We start from the raw sequence: 20,185 nt of genomic DNA on the forward strand, positions 1-20,185 counted from the left end.
ACCATCATAAAGTACCTAAAATATGCAAGGGCCCATTCTAGGCACCAGGAATTCAAAAGAAATGAGATATAAAAATTTATAGATTACTAGATGGAGAAGGCAATGGCAACCCACTCCAGTACTCTTGCCTGGAAAATCCCATGGACGGAGGAGCCTGGTAGGCTGCAGTCCATGGGGTCGCTAAGAGTTGGCACGACTGAGCGACTTCACTTTCACTTTTCACTTTCATGCATTGGAGAAGGAAATGGCAACCCACTCCAGTGCTCTTGCCTGGAGAATCCCAGGGACAGGGGAGCCTGGTGGGCTGCCGTCTATGGGGTCGCACAGAGTCGGGCACGACTGAAGCGACTTAGCAGTAGCAGCAGCAACAGATTACTGGATGAAAATAGTAAGTAAATACAGTCAGCTGTGATCATTGCTAGCTCAGGTGCTCAACTAAGACCTGTTCCTTATTTCTCACAGGCCTCTGCTCACTAGTGTAAGTTTTTTGTTTTTTTAGAAGGATGCTTTCAGTTCTTGGAAGCTATAAACAGTCATGTCACAACCATTGGATTAAGCCTGCTATAGAGCATTCAATAGTCTGTGTTAAAATCACAGCTTTTTGAGTCAGTTACTTAATATAGAAAGTAAACTGATTAGTTTCAGTTCTTGACAAGAAACTTTCTTAGAATCATTCCTCAAATTTACTTAGCTCACAGTTTCTTTCACCAGTTTAGCTGCATAAAATTCAATTGTGTGTAAAATTGCATATAAAATTAAAAGGTTGATTAGCTTCCACTTGGAATTTCAGACTATAGGGATAAATGGCATGCAGCCATTATATTTGTGTGGTAAAATATGAAACTTACAAAGCCCATGTGGGTTTGTTCTTGAAGTTTTCTTTATGAACCAAGTTGTCTTTGTTGCTGAAAGCCTCTGAGTACCAGCCCCTGGGACAGGCTGTGAAGCAAGCAGCGCCCCCGTAGGCTTGTCTTATTTCTGCCATTGCCTCAGAAAATCATTTTCTGTGAATGTGAAATTGAAAGTACAGTTATGGGTGTGTATCATATATGTAGGATTTGGGGGGAAGTCATTCCTTTTCTCCCAAACCTGTTCTGTGGAGATGGTAATTTTAGGTGGTGTTAGTGGTGATGAGCTTGCCTGCCAGTGCTGGAGACATAAGAGACGCAGTTTCCACCTCTAGGTTGGGAAGACTCCCCTGGAGGAGGACACAGCAACCCACTCCAGTATTCTTGCCTGGAGTATCCTGTGGACGGAAGAGCCTGGTGGGCTACAGTCCCTAGGGTCGCACAGAGTTGGACACGACTGAAGCGACTTAGCACACACATGCGCACACGTCGTAAAGCTAAGTTAAGTGGTTAAAGTCCAGCTCATAAGAATATTCTTCTTGTTGTTCAGTTGTCAGTTGTGTCCAACTCTATGTGACCCCGTGGACTGCAGCACTCCAGGCTTCCCTGTCTTCACTAGGCTTCCCAGGCTTCACTATCTCCTGGAGTTTGCTCAGACTCATGCATAGGGAGAATATTCTCCCATCTAAAATTTCTAAATGCTGTTATTTAGGCTGACCAAAAATACTTCCTTTATCAACCTTTCACACAGTTTAAAGTTCCACTGTCAGCATTTCCTGAGATGCCTTCTGGAGGTGGGCATTTTTTCTGGAACTCATTTTGTTTTTTGAAAGAAGAGACAAGACTTTGTTAGCTAGCACATTGTCACCATTGGCTGGATGAGTAAATACCCATATTTACCCAGCTGTGGACCTAGTAGAATCAACCAGGTTGGTCTTAGTGAGGGTGAAAGAAAAGACACTTAGTTTTCTCTCAATGGAATTTGAACACATTCAGGGCTATTAATGAGCATCTTAGCTATTTGTTGTCAGGTTGCTTTGAGGTTCAGGATATATTTGTGAAGAGTTTTACTTCCCCATTTGGCTTTGGGTGAGTTCAGATAGAAACCTCTGGTGATTCTCTAATTTTTTATATTTGCTTTGTCTTCCAGTTTTTATCAAAATTTTGGCAAACGTAGACCATAATTTAATATCATAAATTTATTTAATTTGTGAATGATGACAGCAGTTTGAGTGCTGAGTATCATTATAAATTCAGATCTCAAGGTCCCTAGTAGAGAGAAAACATTGCTCAAAAGGAGTTGTTTCTCAATCAAGGTGGAGCTGATGCTATGTATTAATAGTTTTTTTTAAAGTACAGTAGATAATACAAATCACTAGCATTATTATATACCTAGAAATTTGTTTAATCTTTCTCAGAGTTATATTTAGATTTCGTGGTGATGAAATGAAATTTTACTATTTAAATTTATTTTTTACACCATCTAGTGGCTCAGAATGAGTGGTGCAGGTAATTGCAGCTAATGTGCACAAGCAAAATGATGTCATAAATCCAACTTTAAATCTAGCTATGGGTTATTACTTTCCTATCTCATGTCAATAAAGTGTAAGCATTAATCATGAAAATTCTTTTCATCATTCTGAATTAAATGTAAAAATTGTATACTTAAGGAAGAATGCATTTTAAGGAGTCTAACAATATTTATAGAGACATAAAAAATGTGTACTTAGTTAAAAAAAATTAGTTCCATGACTTGCCTAATAAAAAATATCATTTAAAAGATTTCAAAGAAATACAAGTTGCTTTCTATAATTAACTGATCTATAATTTGCATTATATAATTATCATTGATTTGACTTACCTTCTGGAAGATCGTCAGTTCTGAAAACAGTCTTTTTAAAAAGGCACACAAGAAAAGATTCATTCTTTTCAATATAAGTATTTAGGCAAATCAAGAAATAAAATGGCATGTACTATAATAAAGAGTATTTTAATTTTTTAAATATAATGACAAAACAATTAAGCTAGTTTGACAATCAGGCTTGCTTTATTAAAATTCTCTAATATAGTTTCATTTTAAAATTCAGCCTTTTCAGGTTTTTTTTTTTTTTCCTGTTACTGCAAGAAGCCTCAATGGGATATCTGCTGTGGTGATTTATTTATTTCAAGCCTCTTTTGAGAGTTATACAAATCTTAGCTTTCTTTCTTTTTTTCTTCTGGTGAAAATCAAATGTTACAATAAAGAAGGAAGAGAAGGCAGATACTCTGCCCTTCCCCCTTCCCTTTTTAACATTTTCTAATTAGTAGCTGTCACATGACCGCTGGCTGAGCCAGCCCTCCTTCAAAGTGTCTGGCATTTTCTTAGTTTTAACCTTTGAACCTCACTAATAATAAATTGAAATACTGCTTGCCTAAAAACACAAGACTGTAACTTATTGCTTACAATTCTTTTCATTGTAAGAATTCTGCTGTTGTTTTTTAATGTGTTAAAGCATTTTTTATACTTCGTAGTTCAGTGGAGATTTTGAAATCTTTTTCCCTCCTCCCTAAAGTGAAAGATATTTATAGGGATGAATGAAAGTGAAATATGTAATTTTTATGAGATGGTTAGTTAGCATGACCAACTCAATGGACATGAACTGGAGCAAACTCTGGGAGATAGTGGAGACAAGGAGCCTGGTGTGTGCTATGGTCCATGGGGTCGCAATGAGTAGGACACGACTTAGTGAATGAACAGCAGTGATAACTGCCTTGTTAGTGAAGTTATTCTGAAACACAAAGCCTAATTTCAGATTTATTAGATGGGGAAAATAATATTAGAGGTTGAAAATCTTTTCATTTTTAAATTATTTTTATGAATCAGTTTGTTTAAAATTGTGCTAAATCCTTCTACTGGTTTGTATTTCAATTTTGTTATCACCTTAAATAGACATAATATCACAATTAATAGTTTTATCCTAAAACTGTATTTATATATAAAGTTTTATAATTTTGATAGCAGGATCCAGGTTACATAGCTGTAGGCATATTCAATAGCCCTGCAGACCTCTTGGGTTATTTTATTATACTTGCTGTTCTGGATTTACATTGCTATTTAGTTTATCTTTCAATCTGTACTCACCAGTAAATTGCTAACCACATTCCTATTCTTACTTTTAAGGCAATAAATTATTTTTGGAGACTTAATGACAGAAGAGTTATGCTTCAGCAAGAAAGAGGCATGCTGCTTTGTCTGCTATTAACAGAAAAATAAAGAGAGTTAAGAATCCTGGAATATTTCATCTTGTTTACGACACGTGTGACTTGGGCTTTTTGAGACATTTTTTATTAAGTCAAAAACGGAAATGTAGGTTGTCAGTGTTCACTAATATACAGTAAAAGGGCGTTTTTTAGTGTGCATTGTTTAGCGTTTCAGGCATTGCTTCCCTTTGTATCTATGACTTTTTCCAGTGATTGGTGAATTGTAACTGTCACTGATCATTTGCTTTGCATTGTGAAAATGTGAAGATTCTGTTACTAGGGCTATTTTGGCTTTAGATGCACCAGAAAAATAAATAAAAGGAAAGTCTTGCTGAGCTCTACTGGCAGAGGGAAATGCAGAGTTACTTTTTGGTATTCTTAGTTTTTTCCTTTGTGACTGTCTGACCCGGTGTGCCACAAATAGCAAACTCCTGCAGAAGAGTAACTAGGACATCTCAGTATAGGATATCCGTGGTGATATTGAGCTACTTCCCCAAATGTTATCTGTCGAAGAGTAACTAGGACATCTCAATATAGAATATATGTGGTGATGTTGAGCTAGCCCCCCAAATGTTATCGTGTCTTACAGTCTTTGGGGAAGGAGGAGAAGTATTTGTACATGTTGCTGGTTGTTTGGATCTGATGGTATTTCGTGTCTGTGCTGTCTGTCTGGGCATCTTGTGGACTGGGGTACCATGCTGTCTCATGGGCAGGCCCAGCTCTCCCTAGTGGTGATCAGCAGTGTATGGAAACACACTACGTCAGAAGATGTTCTCATTCCACTCATGGGGCTCCTCTTGTTACCCACTTGCAAAAACCATACTCTAGTACTTCCTGATGTTCTTTTATCCTTCATTCCAGGAAAATGTTGACAGATGAAAGGGGAAGGTGCCTACAGGAGGCAGGCCATCAGGCCCCAGTAGTGGTTTGAGGGGTAAAGGAGAAACCAGAGGGCCATGTCAGAGAGGCAGGGTACCCAGAGATGGCAGTGGAGGGGCTGTATTGGTTTAATTCTGCATGGAATAAGCAAAGGCTTTTCAGGAACAAAACAACAACAGTAAAGCAAAGTACCATGTTGTTAATTAAAAAAAAAAAAACTTAAATGGAAAAATCCATGATTTGTTATACACGTCTGCTCTCCACACACGAAAAAATCAAGAGCCCGCTCAGTGTCTATATGGCACACTCTTACTCTTTGAGATGTCTCCCACCTTACCCCTTTAAAGGTCAGATTTCCTTTGGAACAGCCCATAGTGATCAGGTTGCCTTATGTGTGCTGTGCTCAGTCATGTCCGACTCTTTGCAACCCCATCGACTATAGCCCACCAGGCTCCTCTGTCCATGAGGGTTCTCCAGGCAAGAATACTGCAGTGGGTTGCCATGCCCTCCTCCAAGGGGATCTTCCCAAACCAGGGATAGAACCCAGGTCTCCTGCATTGCAGGCGGCTTCTTTACTGTCTGAGCCACCAGGGAAACCTAGGTTGTTTAGAGGGTGCTCCAAAATGCTGGTTTTTGTTGTCCTGGTATTTTGCTCTACCAGTTAGTGGGAAGGCAGAGAGAGGGGATTAAAAAAATACTTATTGCATATCCCCAGTACCCTGTTCTAGGTGCTCAACATGTTTTCACTTCTCTGATTCCTATGATAACCCTGTGAAGGGTAAAGTATTATAATTTTACAGATGAGAAAACTAATGTTCAGTAAGCTTATTATGTAGATCACCCGAAGATACCAGCTAAGGAGTACCTTCTCCTGGAATCAATGCAGATCTGACGCTGAAGGCTTCTCTCTTTCCATTTTGCTCCACCTAAGTAAGTGGATGGCCCCACAGGGGCCACCTCATGCGAAGAGTTGACTCATTGGAAAAGACTCTGATGCTGGGAGGGATTGAGGGCAGAAGGAAAAGGGGACAACAGAGGATGAGACGGCTGGATGGCATCACCGACTCGATGGACATGAGTTTGAGTGAACTCTGGGAGATGGTGATGGACAGGGAGGCCTGGTGTGCTGAGATTCATGGAGTCGCAGAGAGTTGGACATGACTGAGCAACTGAATTGAGCTGAACTGAAGTAAGTGGGCCATGACTGGGATAATTCATTTCCTTCTCCCAATTCCTTGAGGTTGATACTGTGTCTTAAGTATTTTTGAGTTCTAATATCTAACATCATGACAGATAGATGTTTATTATATGTTTATGAAAATAGAGTTAAAATAGGAAATAATCCTGAACTTCTTGAAAGAATTTAGAATCATAGAAATAGGGGAACCTTAGTGCTAACTTTATAGATCTTGAGGCTCCACATAATTGGAGGAAAATAAATAAAAGACGAATGGAAAAAAGACTCCCTCTGTGGAGATCTTAAAAGACAATGGAGTTTCTGCACTTGAACTTCCTGAGCTTCTTGGCAGTCAGACTGGAAAGGGGAGAGACAAGGAGCTAATGTTAATCGTAAAGGAGGACGCTTGGCTTTTCCCAGCACTGGCTACTTAAAAAAAAAAAAAAAAACAGATGAATTTCTAGAATCTTCACTGATTATCTGACCACAACAACTTTATGTAATAAGAATGACAGTGTCAGATATTACCCTCAACCAAAAAAATTTATAGTAAATATAACAAGAGATTGCATAGAGGTAATTCTGTGAAGGGCTTCCCAGGTGACTCAGTGATAAAGAATCCGTGTGCCAGTGTAGGAGATATGAGTTTGGGCTCTAGGTTGGTAAGATCCCTTGGAGGAGGAAACAGCAACCCATTTCAGTATTGTTGCCTGGGAAATCCCATGGTCAGAGGAGCCTGGGGAGCTACAGTTCATGAGGTTGCAAGAGTCGGACATGACTTAGCAACCAAAAAAATAAAGTCCTGTAAGGGTCCAAGTGTATAATAAAGAGACATTAATTTATGTTAAGTATCTAACTGAATTATTGTGGAGTCTCAAAAGTGAGTGTATGTGAAAAAATTCTTCCCTTAAAGAACTTGGAGATTGCCTAAGGTCACATACCTGGTTAGTAACAAGCTGGAGACTCTGGATCTTCTGAAAAAATAATCACAAGAAAAAGAAACAGAAAAAACAGCAGACTTTCCCTCAGATGTGCCACACTGTTTCTGCCTTTTAGGCTTCTGTCTGAACCTCGTCAGTACTTACAGTAAATTCAACTAAAGCTATTTCTTCAAAGAACTAGAATTATGTGGTCTCAGTTCTGCAGGGAAATAGATATCTTTCTTTCTGCAAGTGAAGTTTAGGCTCTTTAAACAAGATATCCTATACAGCACATTGGAAAATGTGATAGGCAACAGCCAGCCATAAGTAGAAACAACAGACTTCATACTGTGAAGCTAAACATACTTTAGAACAAATATTTGTTTCAGTTCAGTCGCTCAGTCTTGTCCGACTCTTTGCGACCCCATGAATCGCAGCACATCAGGCCTCCCTGTCCATCACCAACTCCTAGAGTTCACCCAAACTCATGTGCATCGAGTTGGTGATGCCATCCAGCCGTCTCATCCTCTGTTATCCCCTTCTCCTCCTGCCCCCAATCCCTCCCAGCATCAGAGTCTTTTCCAATGAGTCAACTCTTCACATGAGGTGGCCAAAGTATTGGAGTCTCAGCCTCAGCATCAGTCCTTCCAATGAACACCCAGCACTGGTCTCCTTTAGGATGGACTGGTTGGATCTCCTTGAGAGTCCAAGGGACTCTCAAGAGTCTTCTCCAGCACCACAGTTCAAAAGCATCAATTCTTCGCCGCTCAGCCTTCTTCACAGTCCAACTCTCACATCCATACATGACCACTGGAAAAACCACAGCCTTGATTAGACAGACCTTTGTTGGCAAAGTAATATCTCTGCTTTTTATTTTATTTTATTTATTTTTTTTAATCTCTGCTTTTTAATATGTTGTCTAGATTGGTCATAACTTTCCTTCCAAGGAGCAAGTGTCTTTTAATTTCATCATCACTAAAATTCTTCAAGTATGTCCCATGTACACAAAGAAATGATACTCCTATTGGAAATGACACATCTTAAGAAAACATGTAGGACAGTCAACTGGTGTGTCATCCAAAAGGAAGAGAAAGCATGTTTCATCACGCAGTAAATATTTATTGAACATCATTTACACATCCTGGAGTGCGGGGCACACAGACTAAGTGTAAAACATTGCCATGATCTCAGTGCGTTTGTACGTTTTAGTTGGAGGGACAAAGCTAAAGTACATAAACTCCACTGAGGAATAAATACTCATCTTGAAATGGGGGATATAAGTATGGATTAGATAATTCAAAGAAAAACTGATGAAATCTGGATAACCTGAGTCAGGCTTTAGTCACTAGATAGGTTTTGGATGAGGAAAGGGAGACGTCGCCTGGGAAGGGAGCAACACATACAGAGGCGGGACTGAGTACAGCATGGAAGGTTGGGCTTCAGGACCAGAGCGATGAGAGGAGGATGTGGCTATATCCACATCCACACCCTTTCATCCCACAGGGTAGGAAGAAAGCAAGCTGAGGGATTTGTAGTTAAGGCATTGGACGGGGCAGTGGTTAGTATACATTCTTGAGCAGCCAGGTAAGCTGACAAAAGCAATTTCTAGGAAGAATAGAGAAGCAGAGTTGACAACACAGTAATCCAGGGTAAGGTGATGAAGGTCTGATCTAGAACAGTTAACAGAGTCGTGTATTGTTGGTGTATACACTGAGTGCCAAGGCCACCTGCTGCTGAGTGTGATTTGCTCTTTCTTTGGCTAAAATATCTACAAATCATCAGTCTGCATGTCAGTTTTTACTTTATCGTATTGTAAATGTTGACTGGGTAGAAATTTGAATTAAATGTGTCTTGACTCTGGAACATAAACTAAAATTGATCACAGAAATTAAGTCCTTACTATCACCTTTCTTGCTTGTCTTCTATCTCTCTTGCTTTAAAAATGGATTTGCAGTGCCTGGAGAAAAAAAATAGGAATTCCTTGAATTAGAGTAACTCAGGCTCACAGCTGCATAGTAAATTATAAAGTAATGAGGTTGGTTTCCGTAAGTTGCTAAGAGACTTAGGGTGTTAAAGCAGGTTCATAAATGGTGATTTTCAAACATAATGAAGGAGCTTAGAGATTGTTAGTGTCCATTTCCTCATTTAAGGAATGAGGTTAGGAGACTAAGAGTCAAGCAGTTAATGTGTAGATAATAATAGTAAAATGTCAAGGTTGTCAAGTGCCTGTTGTGCATTTTAAAAGAACTTTTGAAATGATGGATGTACCAGAAATGATTCTTATAGAGTTTCTAATTGGAAACAGTAAAAAGGAAGAGATTTCAGAGGTAGCCTTGAAGAAAAATATTTCCATATTTTAAATAGTTATCTAGTTTTCACGATACCACAGTGTTCACAAACAATTTGAAAAATCGAAAGTCACAGTGAATAGTTGGAACAACAATGGTAAAGTCCACTCATTCTGAAACTCAGTGTAGTTTATATTTTGTGAGTAAAATTACCTTTATTTCTGCATAAGACTGGTATGCTTTTAAGCACAGATATATGTTTGGAGAAAGGAGTATAGTCTTTTAACCTTTCTAACACCTGTTGCTTTCAGACAGATTGGTAACTCCTTTCTGAAAGGGGTGGTACATCACAAAATCTTATTAATGTTCCAAGTTTCTGTTAAGGCAGCATTCTTTTACCATATGGTTTGTAGAAAGTGGATTAGCATGCTTGAGAAATGAGAATCATGGTGCTGAAAAGGATTTAAGGAAATGCTGGGGTCTTATTGGGGCAAGGGGGGTTCTTATTTAAGTGTAAAATAAAACACCAGCAGAGAGAGAAGATGTAGTTAATGATTAAACACGGACATACCTTTGCTATTGTGTTGGATAAAGTCTCTTTGTTTTTTATCAAAACTAGTTCTTTTTTTCCTACCTTTTTACATAATCACCTTAATTTATTGCCTAATAATGATTATTTGAGGCATAAAATTTTAACTACAAAATAAAAACTCTTTTAATGATGGAAAAACTGAAAATGGAGGCATTGGATCACAACTGTTCAGTGTTGCTTTCTCATTATTTTCTCGAATTATTGGGCAAATTTGGTGCTTTTGCTTCTGTGACTGCCACATTACATTTTTGCCTTGAAGCCATCCATTTTACAGATATTGAATTTCTTTTGAGTACTATTTTTATACACTAAGCATCACTACACCTCTGGATCTTGATAGCATTACCGTGGGAGGAGAAAGAAGCTTTGTGTTAGTAATTACCTAACATTGTCAGAAGCTGACTGCAGGCCTCTTTCTAGTGATAACAGAATAACCGCATAATGTAGCTTTATAGCACATGATTAATAGAAAATAATTACACGTCCTACAAAGGGATGCAATATTTCTTATAAATTGACTAGAATGGTTTCCTGTAGATTAAAGGACTCTTCATTATTTTATCAGTCCTTCTGAAGTACAGTCACTTGCCTATGTTAGCATTTCAGTTGATGTTAAGAGCCGCAGAGGGTGAAGGATACCAGATGGCAGACCTTCTTGTACCTGAGATCTCGTTCGTGTGCCATCAAGATGACATGATGCTCCCTAACCTTTCAGAGATTTAGATGGCAGCCTGGTATGATTTTTGTCTATTTTTTGTTTATTAACAAGATGAGGTTTGAGGGCGGTTTTATTTTATTTTTTCATGACCCACCTGTGACTTTTAAACCAGTACTTCAGTTAGTATGTGGACAGCGAGACAACATTGTATGTATTGTATTATTTTCCACTGTAAGTAATATATCATTCATAATCACATTTGTTTGGGGGCAGCAAACAGGGAAGGCAGAGGAAGGCATATTTTCTTCCTCCCAAGGAAATCATGTGTGCTATTGAATCTGCAGGCTGAAGTTTAGGATACCATACTCCAAGAAGCATCTTCATTCCAATTTATAGGCTGCAAATGGTTTAATTGGGATTCATGTTGCTCAGGAGGCTCATACGGAGGATAGTAATGATAAAAGTAAAAGCTTCTGTGTTTGCAGTCTCACCGACATACTCTAATGGCTGCAGTGTAAATCCATAAATTTGCCTACTAGATTTTTACCGCACTATATTTTATCTTACCTCTTAATTCCACACAGGAGTACTATATGGAATTCTTTACAAATGTAGAGTAATAAACATTCTGGTTTTTTATTTTTACTCTCTTCTGATTTAAACCTGTGATATTTTAGAGTACTTCTATAGGGTGTGTATTTCATAGGCTTTTCAGTTATTTTAAATTAATTAAGTGAAGCATTTAGGATTATTTTAGGCTAAAACTTATATTTTTCCTAGAATGTGACTTTTAAGGGATGTGTTTACAGCTGAATAAACTCCTCTGATGTTTACTACCATACTCTATTTAATGAATCTTCTCAGTTACTGTCATGTAAAATTCTCTCATGTGTGAAGTCCTTTGTTGAAGTGATTTGTTGGAAGTCAATTTCTTAAATTTGAATGTGAGTGAGCTTTTTGAGAACAATAATACATACTTAATTGAGAGTACAGATTATAATTCAAAGTAGAATATTATAAAGTAATATGAATTTTCTGGTTTATAACTTGAATCTAAACATTGAAATCCAGATTGCAGGTTATTCTCTGAAGGCAGGATTGAGTCATACTATATCGTCTCACTAAATGTATTCTATTTCTGTTTCTACCCTTTGGGGGCCTAGTTCCTTTACACTTTCCAGTAATCAGTTGGAAAAAACTTAGATGGGCACTGGATAAGAGCTTTCACACTTAGACTTACTCTGTTAAGTATTCATTTTGAAATCTTACACTGTAGGCCTCTGGCCTCTGCAAGGTGAAATACATTTGTTTTGTTAAGCGTTAGGCTCTAATTGTATTCATTGCCTTAAAAATTGAAAAGGGCAGTTTTATTAGGTACCTATTAGGATATAATGGTTGCTATAATGGTTGCTAATCATAGCTTTCAGTAAGCTGGTATTTTCTTCTGATAAATATATTCTGCACAGATTATAGTCATCATCATTGAGTTCTGGGCTTCAAACTATTTTCATTGTTTAGAGAATTTTGTCAACTAAATTCATACTATCATGAAACTTTTGAACTTAAAATCTTGAGTCTACTGTTTCAGAAACCAGAACTGTGCCCTCATTAGAATCAGGTCGTCCCTCCCTCTCTCCAGCTTTTTCCTTCCATCTTATTGTTACAGAAAAAAACTAATTCTGATACACCCCATTGTTTTAAAAGTATTTATGGATTTTAATCCTATAAACTCTTTATTGATAGACTACATATCAGTACACACCTAGGAATTTCTGCATTTGTATGGAAGAATTGTATGATTTTCCTTTCTGATGGTCAATAGCATAGTTAGTCATCAATACAATACAATAGTTAGTCATCAATACAAACATTAAGTCTATCCTGGGTATTAACATTCCCTCCCCACATATAACTTGATATGCATATGCACATTTATCTATGACTCAGATGTTGGAAATCATAGCCTATTGAATTACTTTGGGGATTGATTTTAAAAATTTATCTTCTATGAAAAATTAAATTTGGGTCCTATGGTGCTTTTTCAGAGTATTGCTTTTGGAAGATATTATTCTTGAAACTTGTAATTCATTTTACTTTGTTTGTATCTCACTAAACATAAATAAATTTGAGATAAAAATACATTAGTCAATCTGGCAGACAAATGAACATTAGGTACAGTTTTCACAATGCCTGGAGCCAGTGGTGTGTCTTCAGTGGAGCAAAGGGAAGAAAACGAGGCCCAGGTTCAGCTCACAAGCAAAATAAACACAAAAGTGACTCATCAGTCACTCTTTTTTACAGCTGGATTAATATTTTGCCGTTATAACTTGAGATACTTTTATTTCCTATTGATCCTCCCCATAAGGGTGAATCTAATGCCACCTTTAAATTCCTTCTACTCATCCTTTACCTAATGCAGTTTGTGATCAATCAGAGGAACAATAAATGCCTTTAGGAAGCTTCTGAAAAGGAGCCCTTTTGTGAATTCTGTTGGAAAGCCGGTTTGGGGATATCTTATTAGTGTTTCCTAATTCTATAATTTATCTGTTTAAAATGGCTACACTGATATATTACATTTTCCTGAGAAAGAGCATACCTCTACATTCTGAATCATTTTTGGTCGTATGAGTTTAAGTAGAAATTAAGTCATTTATTGTGAAAGGGAAAAAAAAAGGCTGTCCTTGCCAGATGATAAGCTCCTTGAAGGCAAAGACAGTTTCCCAAGGATCCTGGCAGTGATCCTGGAGCCTCTAACACTGTGGTTTGCATATAAAAAGGTGTCCCCCAGGCTGTGTGTGTGTGTGTGTGTGTGTGAGAGAGAGAGAGAGAGAGACAGACAGACAGACAGATATGGGGAGAGAGAAGGGAAAGGGGCCCAGAGAGCCGACTTCTTATGTAGTTTCATTTACCAGGTTCCTATCCTAAGTGACCATTTCTATTCTACACCAGGAAATAAACAGGCTTTGTCTTATATGTTAATTTAAATCTTTGCCTAACAGCATTTTTAAAGTGTCCGGAAACAAAAAAGATTAAAATGTTTCAATTTGCAGCTAAAGCTCTTATAACTTTATAAAAAGAAATAACATTTCTAAGAAGTTGCGTACAAATGACATTGTACTTACACCAGTCTAAAGGTTAATATTGCATATTGTTTTCAATTAGGAATACAATAGATATGGCTGGTGGGTAGGAGAAATGAAGGGAGCCATTGGCTTGGTGCCGAAAGCCTACATAATGGAGATGTATGATATTTGAGAGTCCTGGGTAAGTACATTTTAATCCAATATTCTGTAATAGCTCATATGTTCTCTTGGTCTCTGCGTTATGAGTCTTTGCTTTTTTAAAAGTCTTTGTAGTTTTCTGATAACACAAAGATTATACTCCCAAATCATTATCTTGTTTTACAAAATTTTAAAATAACTTCATAGAATTTACTTTGGAAATAGATTACTTAGAGAAAGTCCCTTTGTTAATAACCAGCTGTTTTCACAACCTCCTCCTCTTTAGTAAAATACCACTCTTACCGTCTTTCTGAGGAGCTGAATTGACAAAATATTGAGTAAACATTCATTTTCTTTCCTTGGCTAAACATGTAATTTTTTTTCTAGGCAGGGAAATCAACATTTTGTCTGAAGAGAAAAATTAAAATGCAGCTTTCTCTTTCTGCTCGCAAAAAAGGAAGATTCCTCTGTTAGTCTGCAAATCTGTTGGATTGAGAATCATTGTAAAAGCACGAATGGCTGTTCATAACCTTTCTTTGTTTTGTTGAGCATCATTTGTCTTTGTTGTTTTATGCATTCATTGTAATATTCCTCTGATGTGAAATTAAATGAAGACTATTAATGTAAATTAGAAGTAAACAGTAAAGTTATACCTGTTGCTATTTTGCAAAGAAATAAATCAATAGTTTTTATTTACTCATGTGATTTAGGTGAGGAATTCAGCACTGTTTTGTATGTATCACATAGTCATTGCTACTACTAGTATGAGTTGTAATTTCTCTTAGTACTGGATATCAATGTTTTCAGAATGTAAAATATAATTTCAAGAAAATTTGATAGAATATATCTCACAAGTTTTTGATAAATGCTATCTAAAGAATGTAGCTTTGTTAAAACTTTGTAGATGATTCATCTTAGTATTTATTTTTCACATAGTAGTAGTAACATGTTTTCATGAAAGAATTTTTACTGATTGGCAAGTTTACTTTATGTTAAATATAGCCATGAGAAAGAAAAATGGTAGAATTGCAAATGATAGTTGCTATCACCTTCTGCAGCACATGTGCAGACCAGAACCATGGTTTGTACAAACCCCTTTACCAGTAATAAATACTCTGGTTATATAATGGGCTTGCCAACATTTTCTACTGTAGTTTTCTTTAGATTTAATAAAACAAAAAATTTATGAGAGGCCTCATTCTGCCACAAATAAAATGGCATAAAGAATCTCAATGTATTCTCAAAATCAGAAGGCATAACCGAGTACTTTTACCCTGCCCGATCCTTACTATGCTATTAAAGTCCTACAACAAAACTACTGCTACAGACTTGAGAAGTACAACTCTGAACTTCTCAAAGCAATGAGAAGAGAAGGAAGGCTCAGAGAGGAGGGTGTGGAAATCATGGAGGAAACATGTACCAACAGGTGAGTGGAAGGTTGATGTCAGTCTGACACAGGAGGTGTACATTTACTCCAGAGCACGGTTTGTGGAGTTATATTCTTACTTTTTTATGTATGGTTGAAATCAAAGGTATTTTAAATGTCTACAAGGTATCAGTATGATGTATATATATCAAAATATACTACTGATTGGATAATTATTTGGAGTAAATATAGTCTGCTAATAATGAATCATTGATTAGAAGATACTACTTTTATGGAACTTTTCAGATCTTTGAAAATAAAGATTCTGAACATGCAAATGAGTTGATAATATTTGAAAACCTCTATTATTTATAAAAATTATCTACAAGTAATATTTCAGAGTTAATATTTCACTGTTATCCCCTCCCTAACCCATGTGATTATCCCCTCCACGTGATTATCTGATTTCACATATAAAAAGATATCTATTAATTTGGGAGATTGTAGGTAAATTCTAGTTTATTTAAATTAGACATTGTCAAGTTAAAGCCTTCACAAATTCATTTGTGGACTTGTTAATCTTGTTCTAATATAGAGCCACTGGAATAGATTGAAATCGTCTTGGCAAAAGTGAGACAATTGATGATGAATGTAGTGGATTGGTTTTCAAGACCTGAGAGATTGAAAAGTGAAAGCAATTGTGGGTTCCACTGTAAATGTAGACTTCCTTGTAAGGTCTACTTTTTGTGCTTCTGATCCAAGTGAAGATTTTAGTCCTGGGCCAGTAGATGGCAGCAGCTTTTCATTGCATAGGAACCCACTTGGAAACCCCTCCCCCACTCTGGCACAGACTTACTCCAAATGTAATGTATTTAGAAGATTATTGCCTCCTTTTACAGTTAATCCAGGAGAGGGAGTCCTTTGCCAACTGATGCCAGAGTCTCTGTGAATGGTGACAATACAGAAAAAAAAAGTGTTACTTGTGTCCAGAGCTCCTCTGCCCTTTGTTCCTTTTTACTTGCATATAGGTGGGAGATAAGAAAAGAAACAAAAAAAATTGTAATTGGGATGACAGGAAGAACAATCATTACTTTCAACTCATGACTCCTTTATATTCATCTGGTGAAATCATTTGTGACATAGGAGGGAGAAAGTTTTCTTTACACCCTTGACAATATATCACACACTTTCCAAGATCATCATAATATCATTAATGTGAATTTAAACAACATTACTTGTTAGAAAATATGCTAATTGCTATGTTCCCATTATGTTTGCTTAGCTTTTATTTGTTTTTCTATGAACATTTAGAGAGCTAATTTTTTTCAAAGGTGATTGTAAGTCATATTTTACATAGCATTTTGCTTGATTATTTGCTCTGTACTGAATTTGTACTCTATTGCCATTAGATCTTACAATAATGTTCCACTCTGCAAATTTTTAAGGTTCAAATAAAGTTTAATTGTTTGCAAACTGTTATGATGCTAATAATTCAACAGCCTGCTGTGTTACTAATGAAATTACTTTGTTATGATTAATTTGGAAAATAGTGTGTTGATTGTAGTAATTAAGCACAACAAGGTGAAGTAAATGATTCTAATGCCATCTGGCCTCCAAACTGAATGAAGAAATGAAATAGGACTGTCATCTGAATTTATTCAAAGAAGTAAGGATAATACAAATGACTTCATTGCTATAGGATTTACATTTAACCACAGCTCACTCTATTCTGTTTTTGCCACTTGGTTATATATGACAGTTCCTTTTATGAAAAAGAATGTTGTTTCGCCTAGCAATTGTTTTGAATATATTATTTTAAGTAGATTATTTTTATCTTGTGCTAATTTAATTACAGATAATTATATAAAGTATTATGGGATCATAGAAAATCACTTTTCAACCATCTGTAGGTGAAATCTCTGTATAGGGAGGTTTTTTTTCTATTAGTATTGAATATAGTCTTAGAGATTCCATTCAGTTGTTTCTAAAATACTTCTAGACAAAACTCTTGTAGTTCTTATGATTCCACTTTTCCTATGATTTCTTCAGTGTAAGCTGTTGCTACTTACTTCATAGAGTCTGGTTCCTACCCCCAGCCAGGGTCATGATTAAAAACAGAACCCGGAGCTGAGTTATATATGTTATATATTAAAGATCCAGATTTGTAGTTCAGCCACTATAAGAAAACTTACCCTAACATACATGTAGTTTAAAATCTTAAACTTCATCAGTGAGACTGAGTAAAGCACTGTTAAGAATTTTTGAATCATGCCAAGTACTTCTACATTTCAGATAAATCAGTTATTTATATTTCAGTCATTGAACAAAATTACAGACACAAACTGTATAGAGGTCACTTTTAGTTCTCTTGTTCAGTAGACTCAAGAATATTGAAGAGCAATCCATATGGTAAAGAAAGAGGTGGTGAAGATTAAAATATGACCATATCATAGAAAAACATAGGTTCACTCAGAACTTGAAGGAATGTAATCGATATATAACATAAAAACATTTGTTAAAATGGCTTAGTTTGAAAAATCCTGAGTATTCTGAAGTTCAAAGAAATAAGTGGTATATATTATTAAATTATCTCTCTACAAACATAACCTACCTTCAAATGCATAGCTTAACCAGTTGATCCTCTGGATTGGGAACAAGCACTTTCTGGACATCCTCAGTTTTAGCCAACATTGTCATCCACTGCCTTGTAGTTGCATTCTTCGAGAATATTTGTTAGGACCTCTGATAATGTAACATTTTGCTTATGATGAAATAAATATTTACACAACTATTTGTAATTTTGTAACCTGCAATGACATTTCATTAACATTACTTTCCAGGGGCTTTTTCTTGTTTTCCTTAGCAGAATCTGCTCTATCATTGCTTGATCAGAAACATGATTTATTGCTGGCATGGTACTTCAGAGTATATGGTGTGTATCCAGTAAATGTTTATTAATTAACTGGTGTGCCATCCCACAGTATCTGAGATTTAAGAAGAAAAGAGCTTGACTTCTCTATACCTGGTGGAGAAAAATTCTTTTATCATTTAGTTCATCTGCTTTCTGACTGACAGCGTTCTTTTAGTAAAAAACAAAACAAAACAGTCCCCTGTACTGATTCTTTGAAAGCAATTTCATTGTCTTCATTATACCATCAATAAGTGAATTGGATTAGATTGTTGGTAACAGAATTGAGCGAGATGGTAAATAACAGGAAAGTTGAACGTGGCAGCCAGTTTTGAGGTGTTTCCTCCGTTCCTTTCCTAGGTTCAGCGTTTTCATTCTTTCAGAGAAGTTACAGACAGCATGGGCAGCGTGGGGCAAGTGATCTAGTTATACTCCCCACATTACTGCTGCCCCGCATCCACTTGGGCAGTATCAGAGAAGCCTTCTGATCTTGGAAGCATTCTAGCTGTTGCCTTGGATGAATCAAAAAGGAATTTCTGAAAGTGGAAAGTTTCCCAGTTGTTGCCAGGTCCAACCATAATTCAATTTTTGTCTTTTTAAAAAACTTTGATTTCCTATTTCTTTTAAGTTGTATGGTTATGTTAACTTGAGTGCTCTGAGTCCTGAGATGAAAGGAACCGTAAGTGCAGAGAGTTGCTGTAGTCGTACCAGCGCTCAGCTTAGGTCTGTAAGGTTGGGAAAGGGGCTGAAAGTTGAGCAGTCAAAAATCTTGTGAATATGTGCAAAGATGTGAAAATAGAAATTGCCCCAAAGCTCATCTGGTAAGTGTGTTTTCTTTCCTTGGAAAGTGTTTCCTTAGGTTTCTCTTCCATTTTCACTCTATTTTTTATTATCCATTACTCAGAGAGGTAATACAGAACAGCACTTGTGTTTTCTGTTTATTGACCTCAGCTTTGTAATATAAAAACATCACTCCTGCTGGAGTTAAAGCAGGTGCCGTTTTGAGGCTTGAACAGCAATTTAGCTCTTGTTTGAGGAAAGTGTTACACAGGTACTCTCAAAGGAGAAAATTAATGCTACCAATGTATGCCAATTAAACGTGACTGCTTTAGAGGAAGAGAAAATTCCAACAAATAAGCAGATTCCTATTCATTGCCTCCCCCTCCCCAGCTCCCTTAGGAGTCCACTTAGAAAACCTTGTGTTCTTTCATTGTCATGTCAAAATGATGAAAATAATTTAAGATAGTAATAGCAACAACTAATATGAACTGAGTGTTTACTACTTGTTATGCTGTGTCCTTTTCATTCAGTCCTTCTAAAAACCCTAGAAGGCAAATTCTGTTGTTCATTCCCATTTTCCTGATTAGAAAACTGAGGTTAAGCAATTTGTCCCAAGGTCCAGGGCTAACAAGTTACCCAGCCTCCCTCACTTGAATTTAGTGCCCTTCTGCTTCCCAATACTGCAGTGACTTCAGATGAAATACTGAATTCTAATCTTTGCATATAGTAGGCACTCATTAAAACCTATTGACCACTGATGATGGCACCATTCTTATAAAATAGTCTGGAGCATGAAAAGAATAGTTCAAGAATTGGACAGCCAGAATTTATCTTCTGTAGTTGTCAAGCAGACCGTGGTGACTGTTGAATCCAGAGCAGTTAGTCCACAATGGAGAAGAAATGTTAATGCTGAAACATTTCTGTCTGTGAGCCTCCAGTCTAGAAAACAAAGTCAAGGCAGCAGAGAGCTGAGAGAGGACACAATGCCAAAGAGGCCCTTTTTGAACAATCTTTTCTATTCTTTCCATCTCCTCAAGTTAAGCCCAAGGACACTGAGCAGGCAAGGAAGCCTTGGAGAAGACTTCAAAGCTGGCAGCTTCTGTCTCAAAGTTTTCAGTAGGTTGCTTTTTGTGGGGTGGTGTTTAAATAGATACGTTTTTCTAAAAACCAGTTTAAAAAATATTAAATTGTTCAGCCCTTTACAATCAGTAAGCAAACTTCATTATAAAACTTAAGTACTTTTGTAACTGAGATGCTGGCAGTGTCTGACCTAAGACATTTTTTACTTGTTGAGATGTGAATTTATTT

The 20,185-nt window shown here is 36.7% G+C and overlaps 1 protein-coding gene across 1 annotated transcript in view; it reads left to right on the forward strand.

Moving 5' to 3' along the window:
* SKAP2 (src kinase associated phosphoprotein 2) overlaps positions 1-16,668 on the forward strand; it is a 168,684-nt gene extending 152,016 nt beyond the window's left edge. The window contains exons 12-13 of the mRNA XM_040259740.1: positions 13,765-13,866; positions 14,211-16,668. Coding sequence (XP_040115674.1) covers positions 13,765-13,857 — 93 coding nt within the window. The 3' untranslated portion in view covers positions 13,858-13,866; positions 14,211-16,668. The remainder of the gene's footprint in view (positions 1-13,764; positions 13,867-14,210) is intronic.
* The last annotated feature ends 3,517 nt before the right edge of the window (positions 16,669-20,185 follow it).

Source organism: Oryx dammah, unplaced genomic scaffold, assembly GCF_014754425.2.
Source record: "Oryx dammah isolate SB20612 unplaced genomic scaffold, SCBI_Odam_1.1 HiC_scaffold_18, whole genome shotgun sequence".
NCBI classification, from domain to species: domain Eukaryota; kingdom Metazoa; phylum Chordata; class Mammalia; order Artiodactyla; family Bovidae; genus Oryx; species Oryx dammah.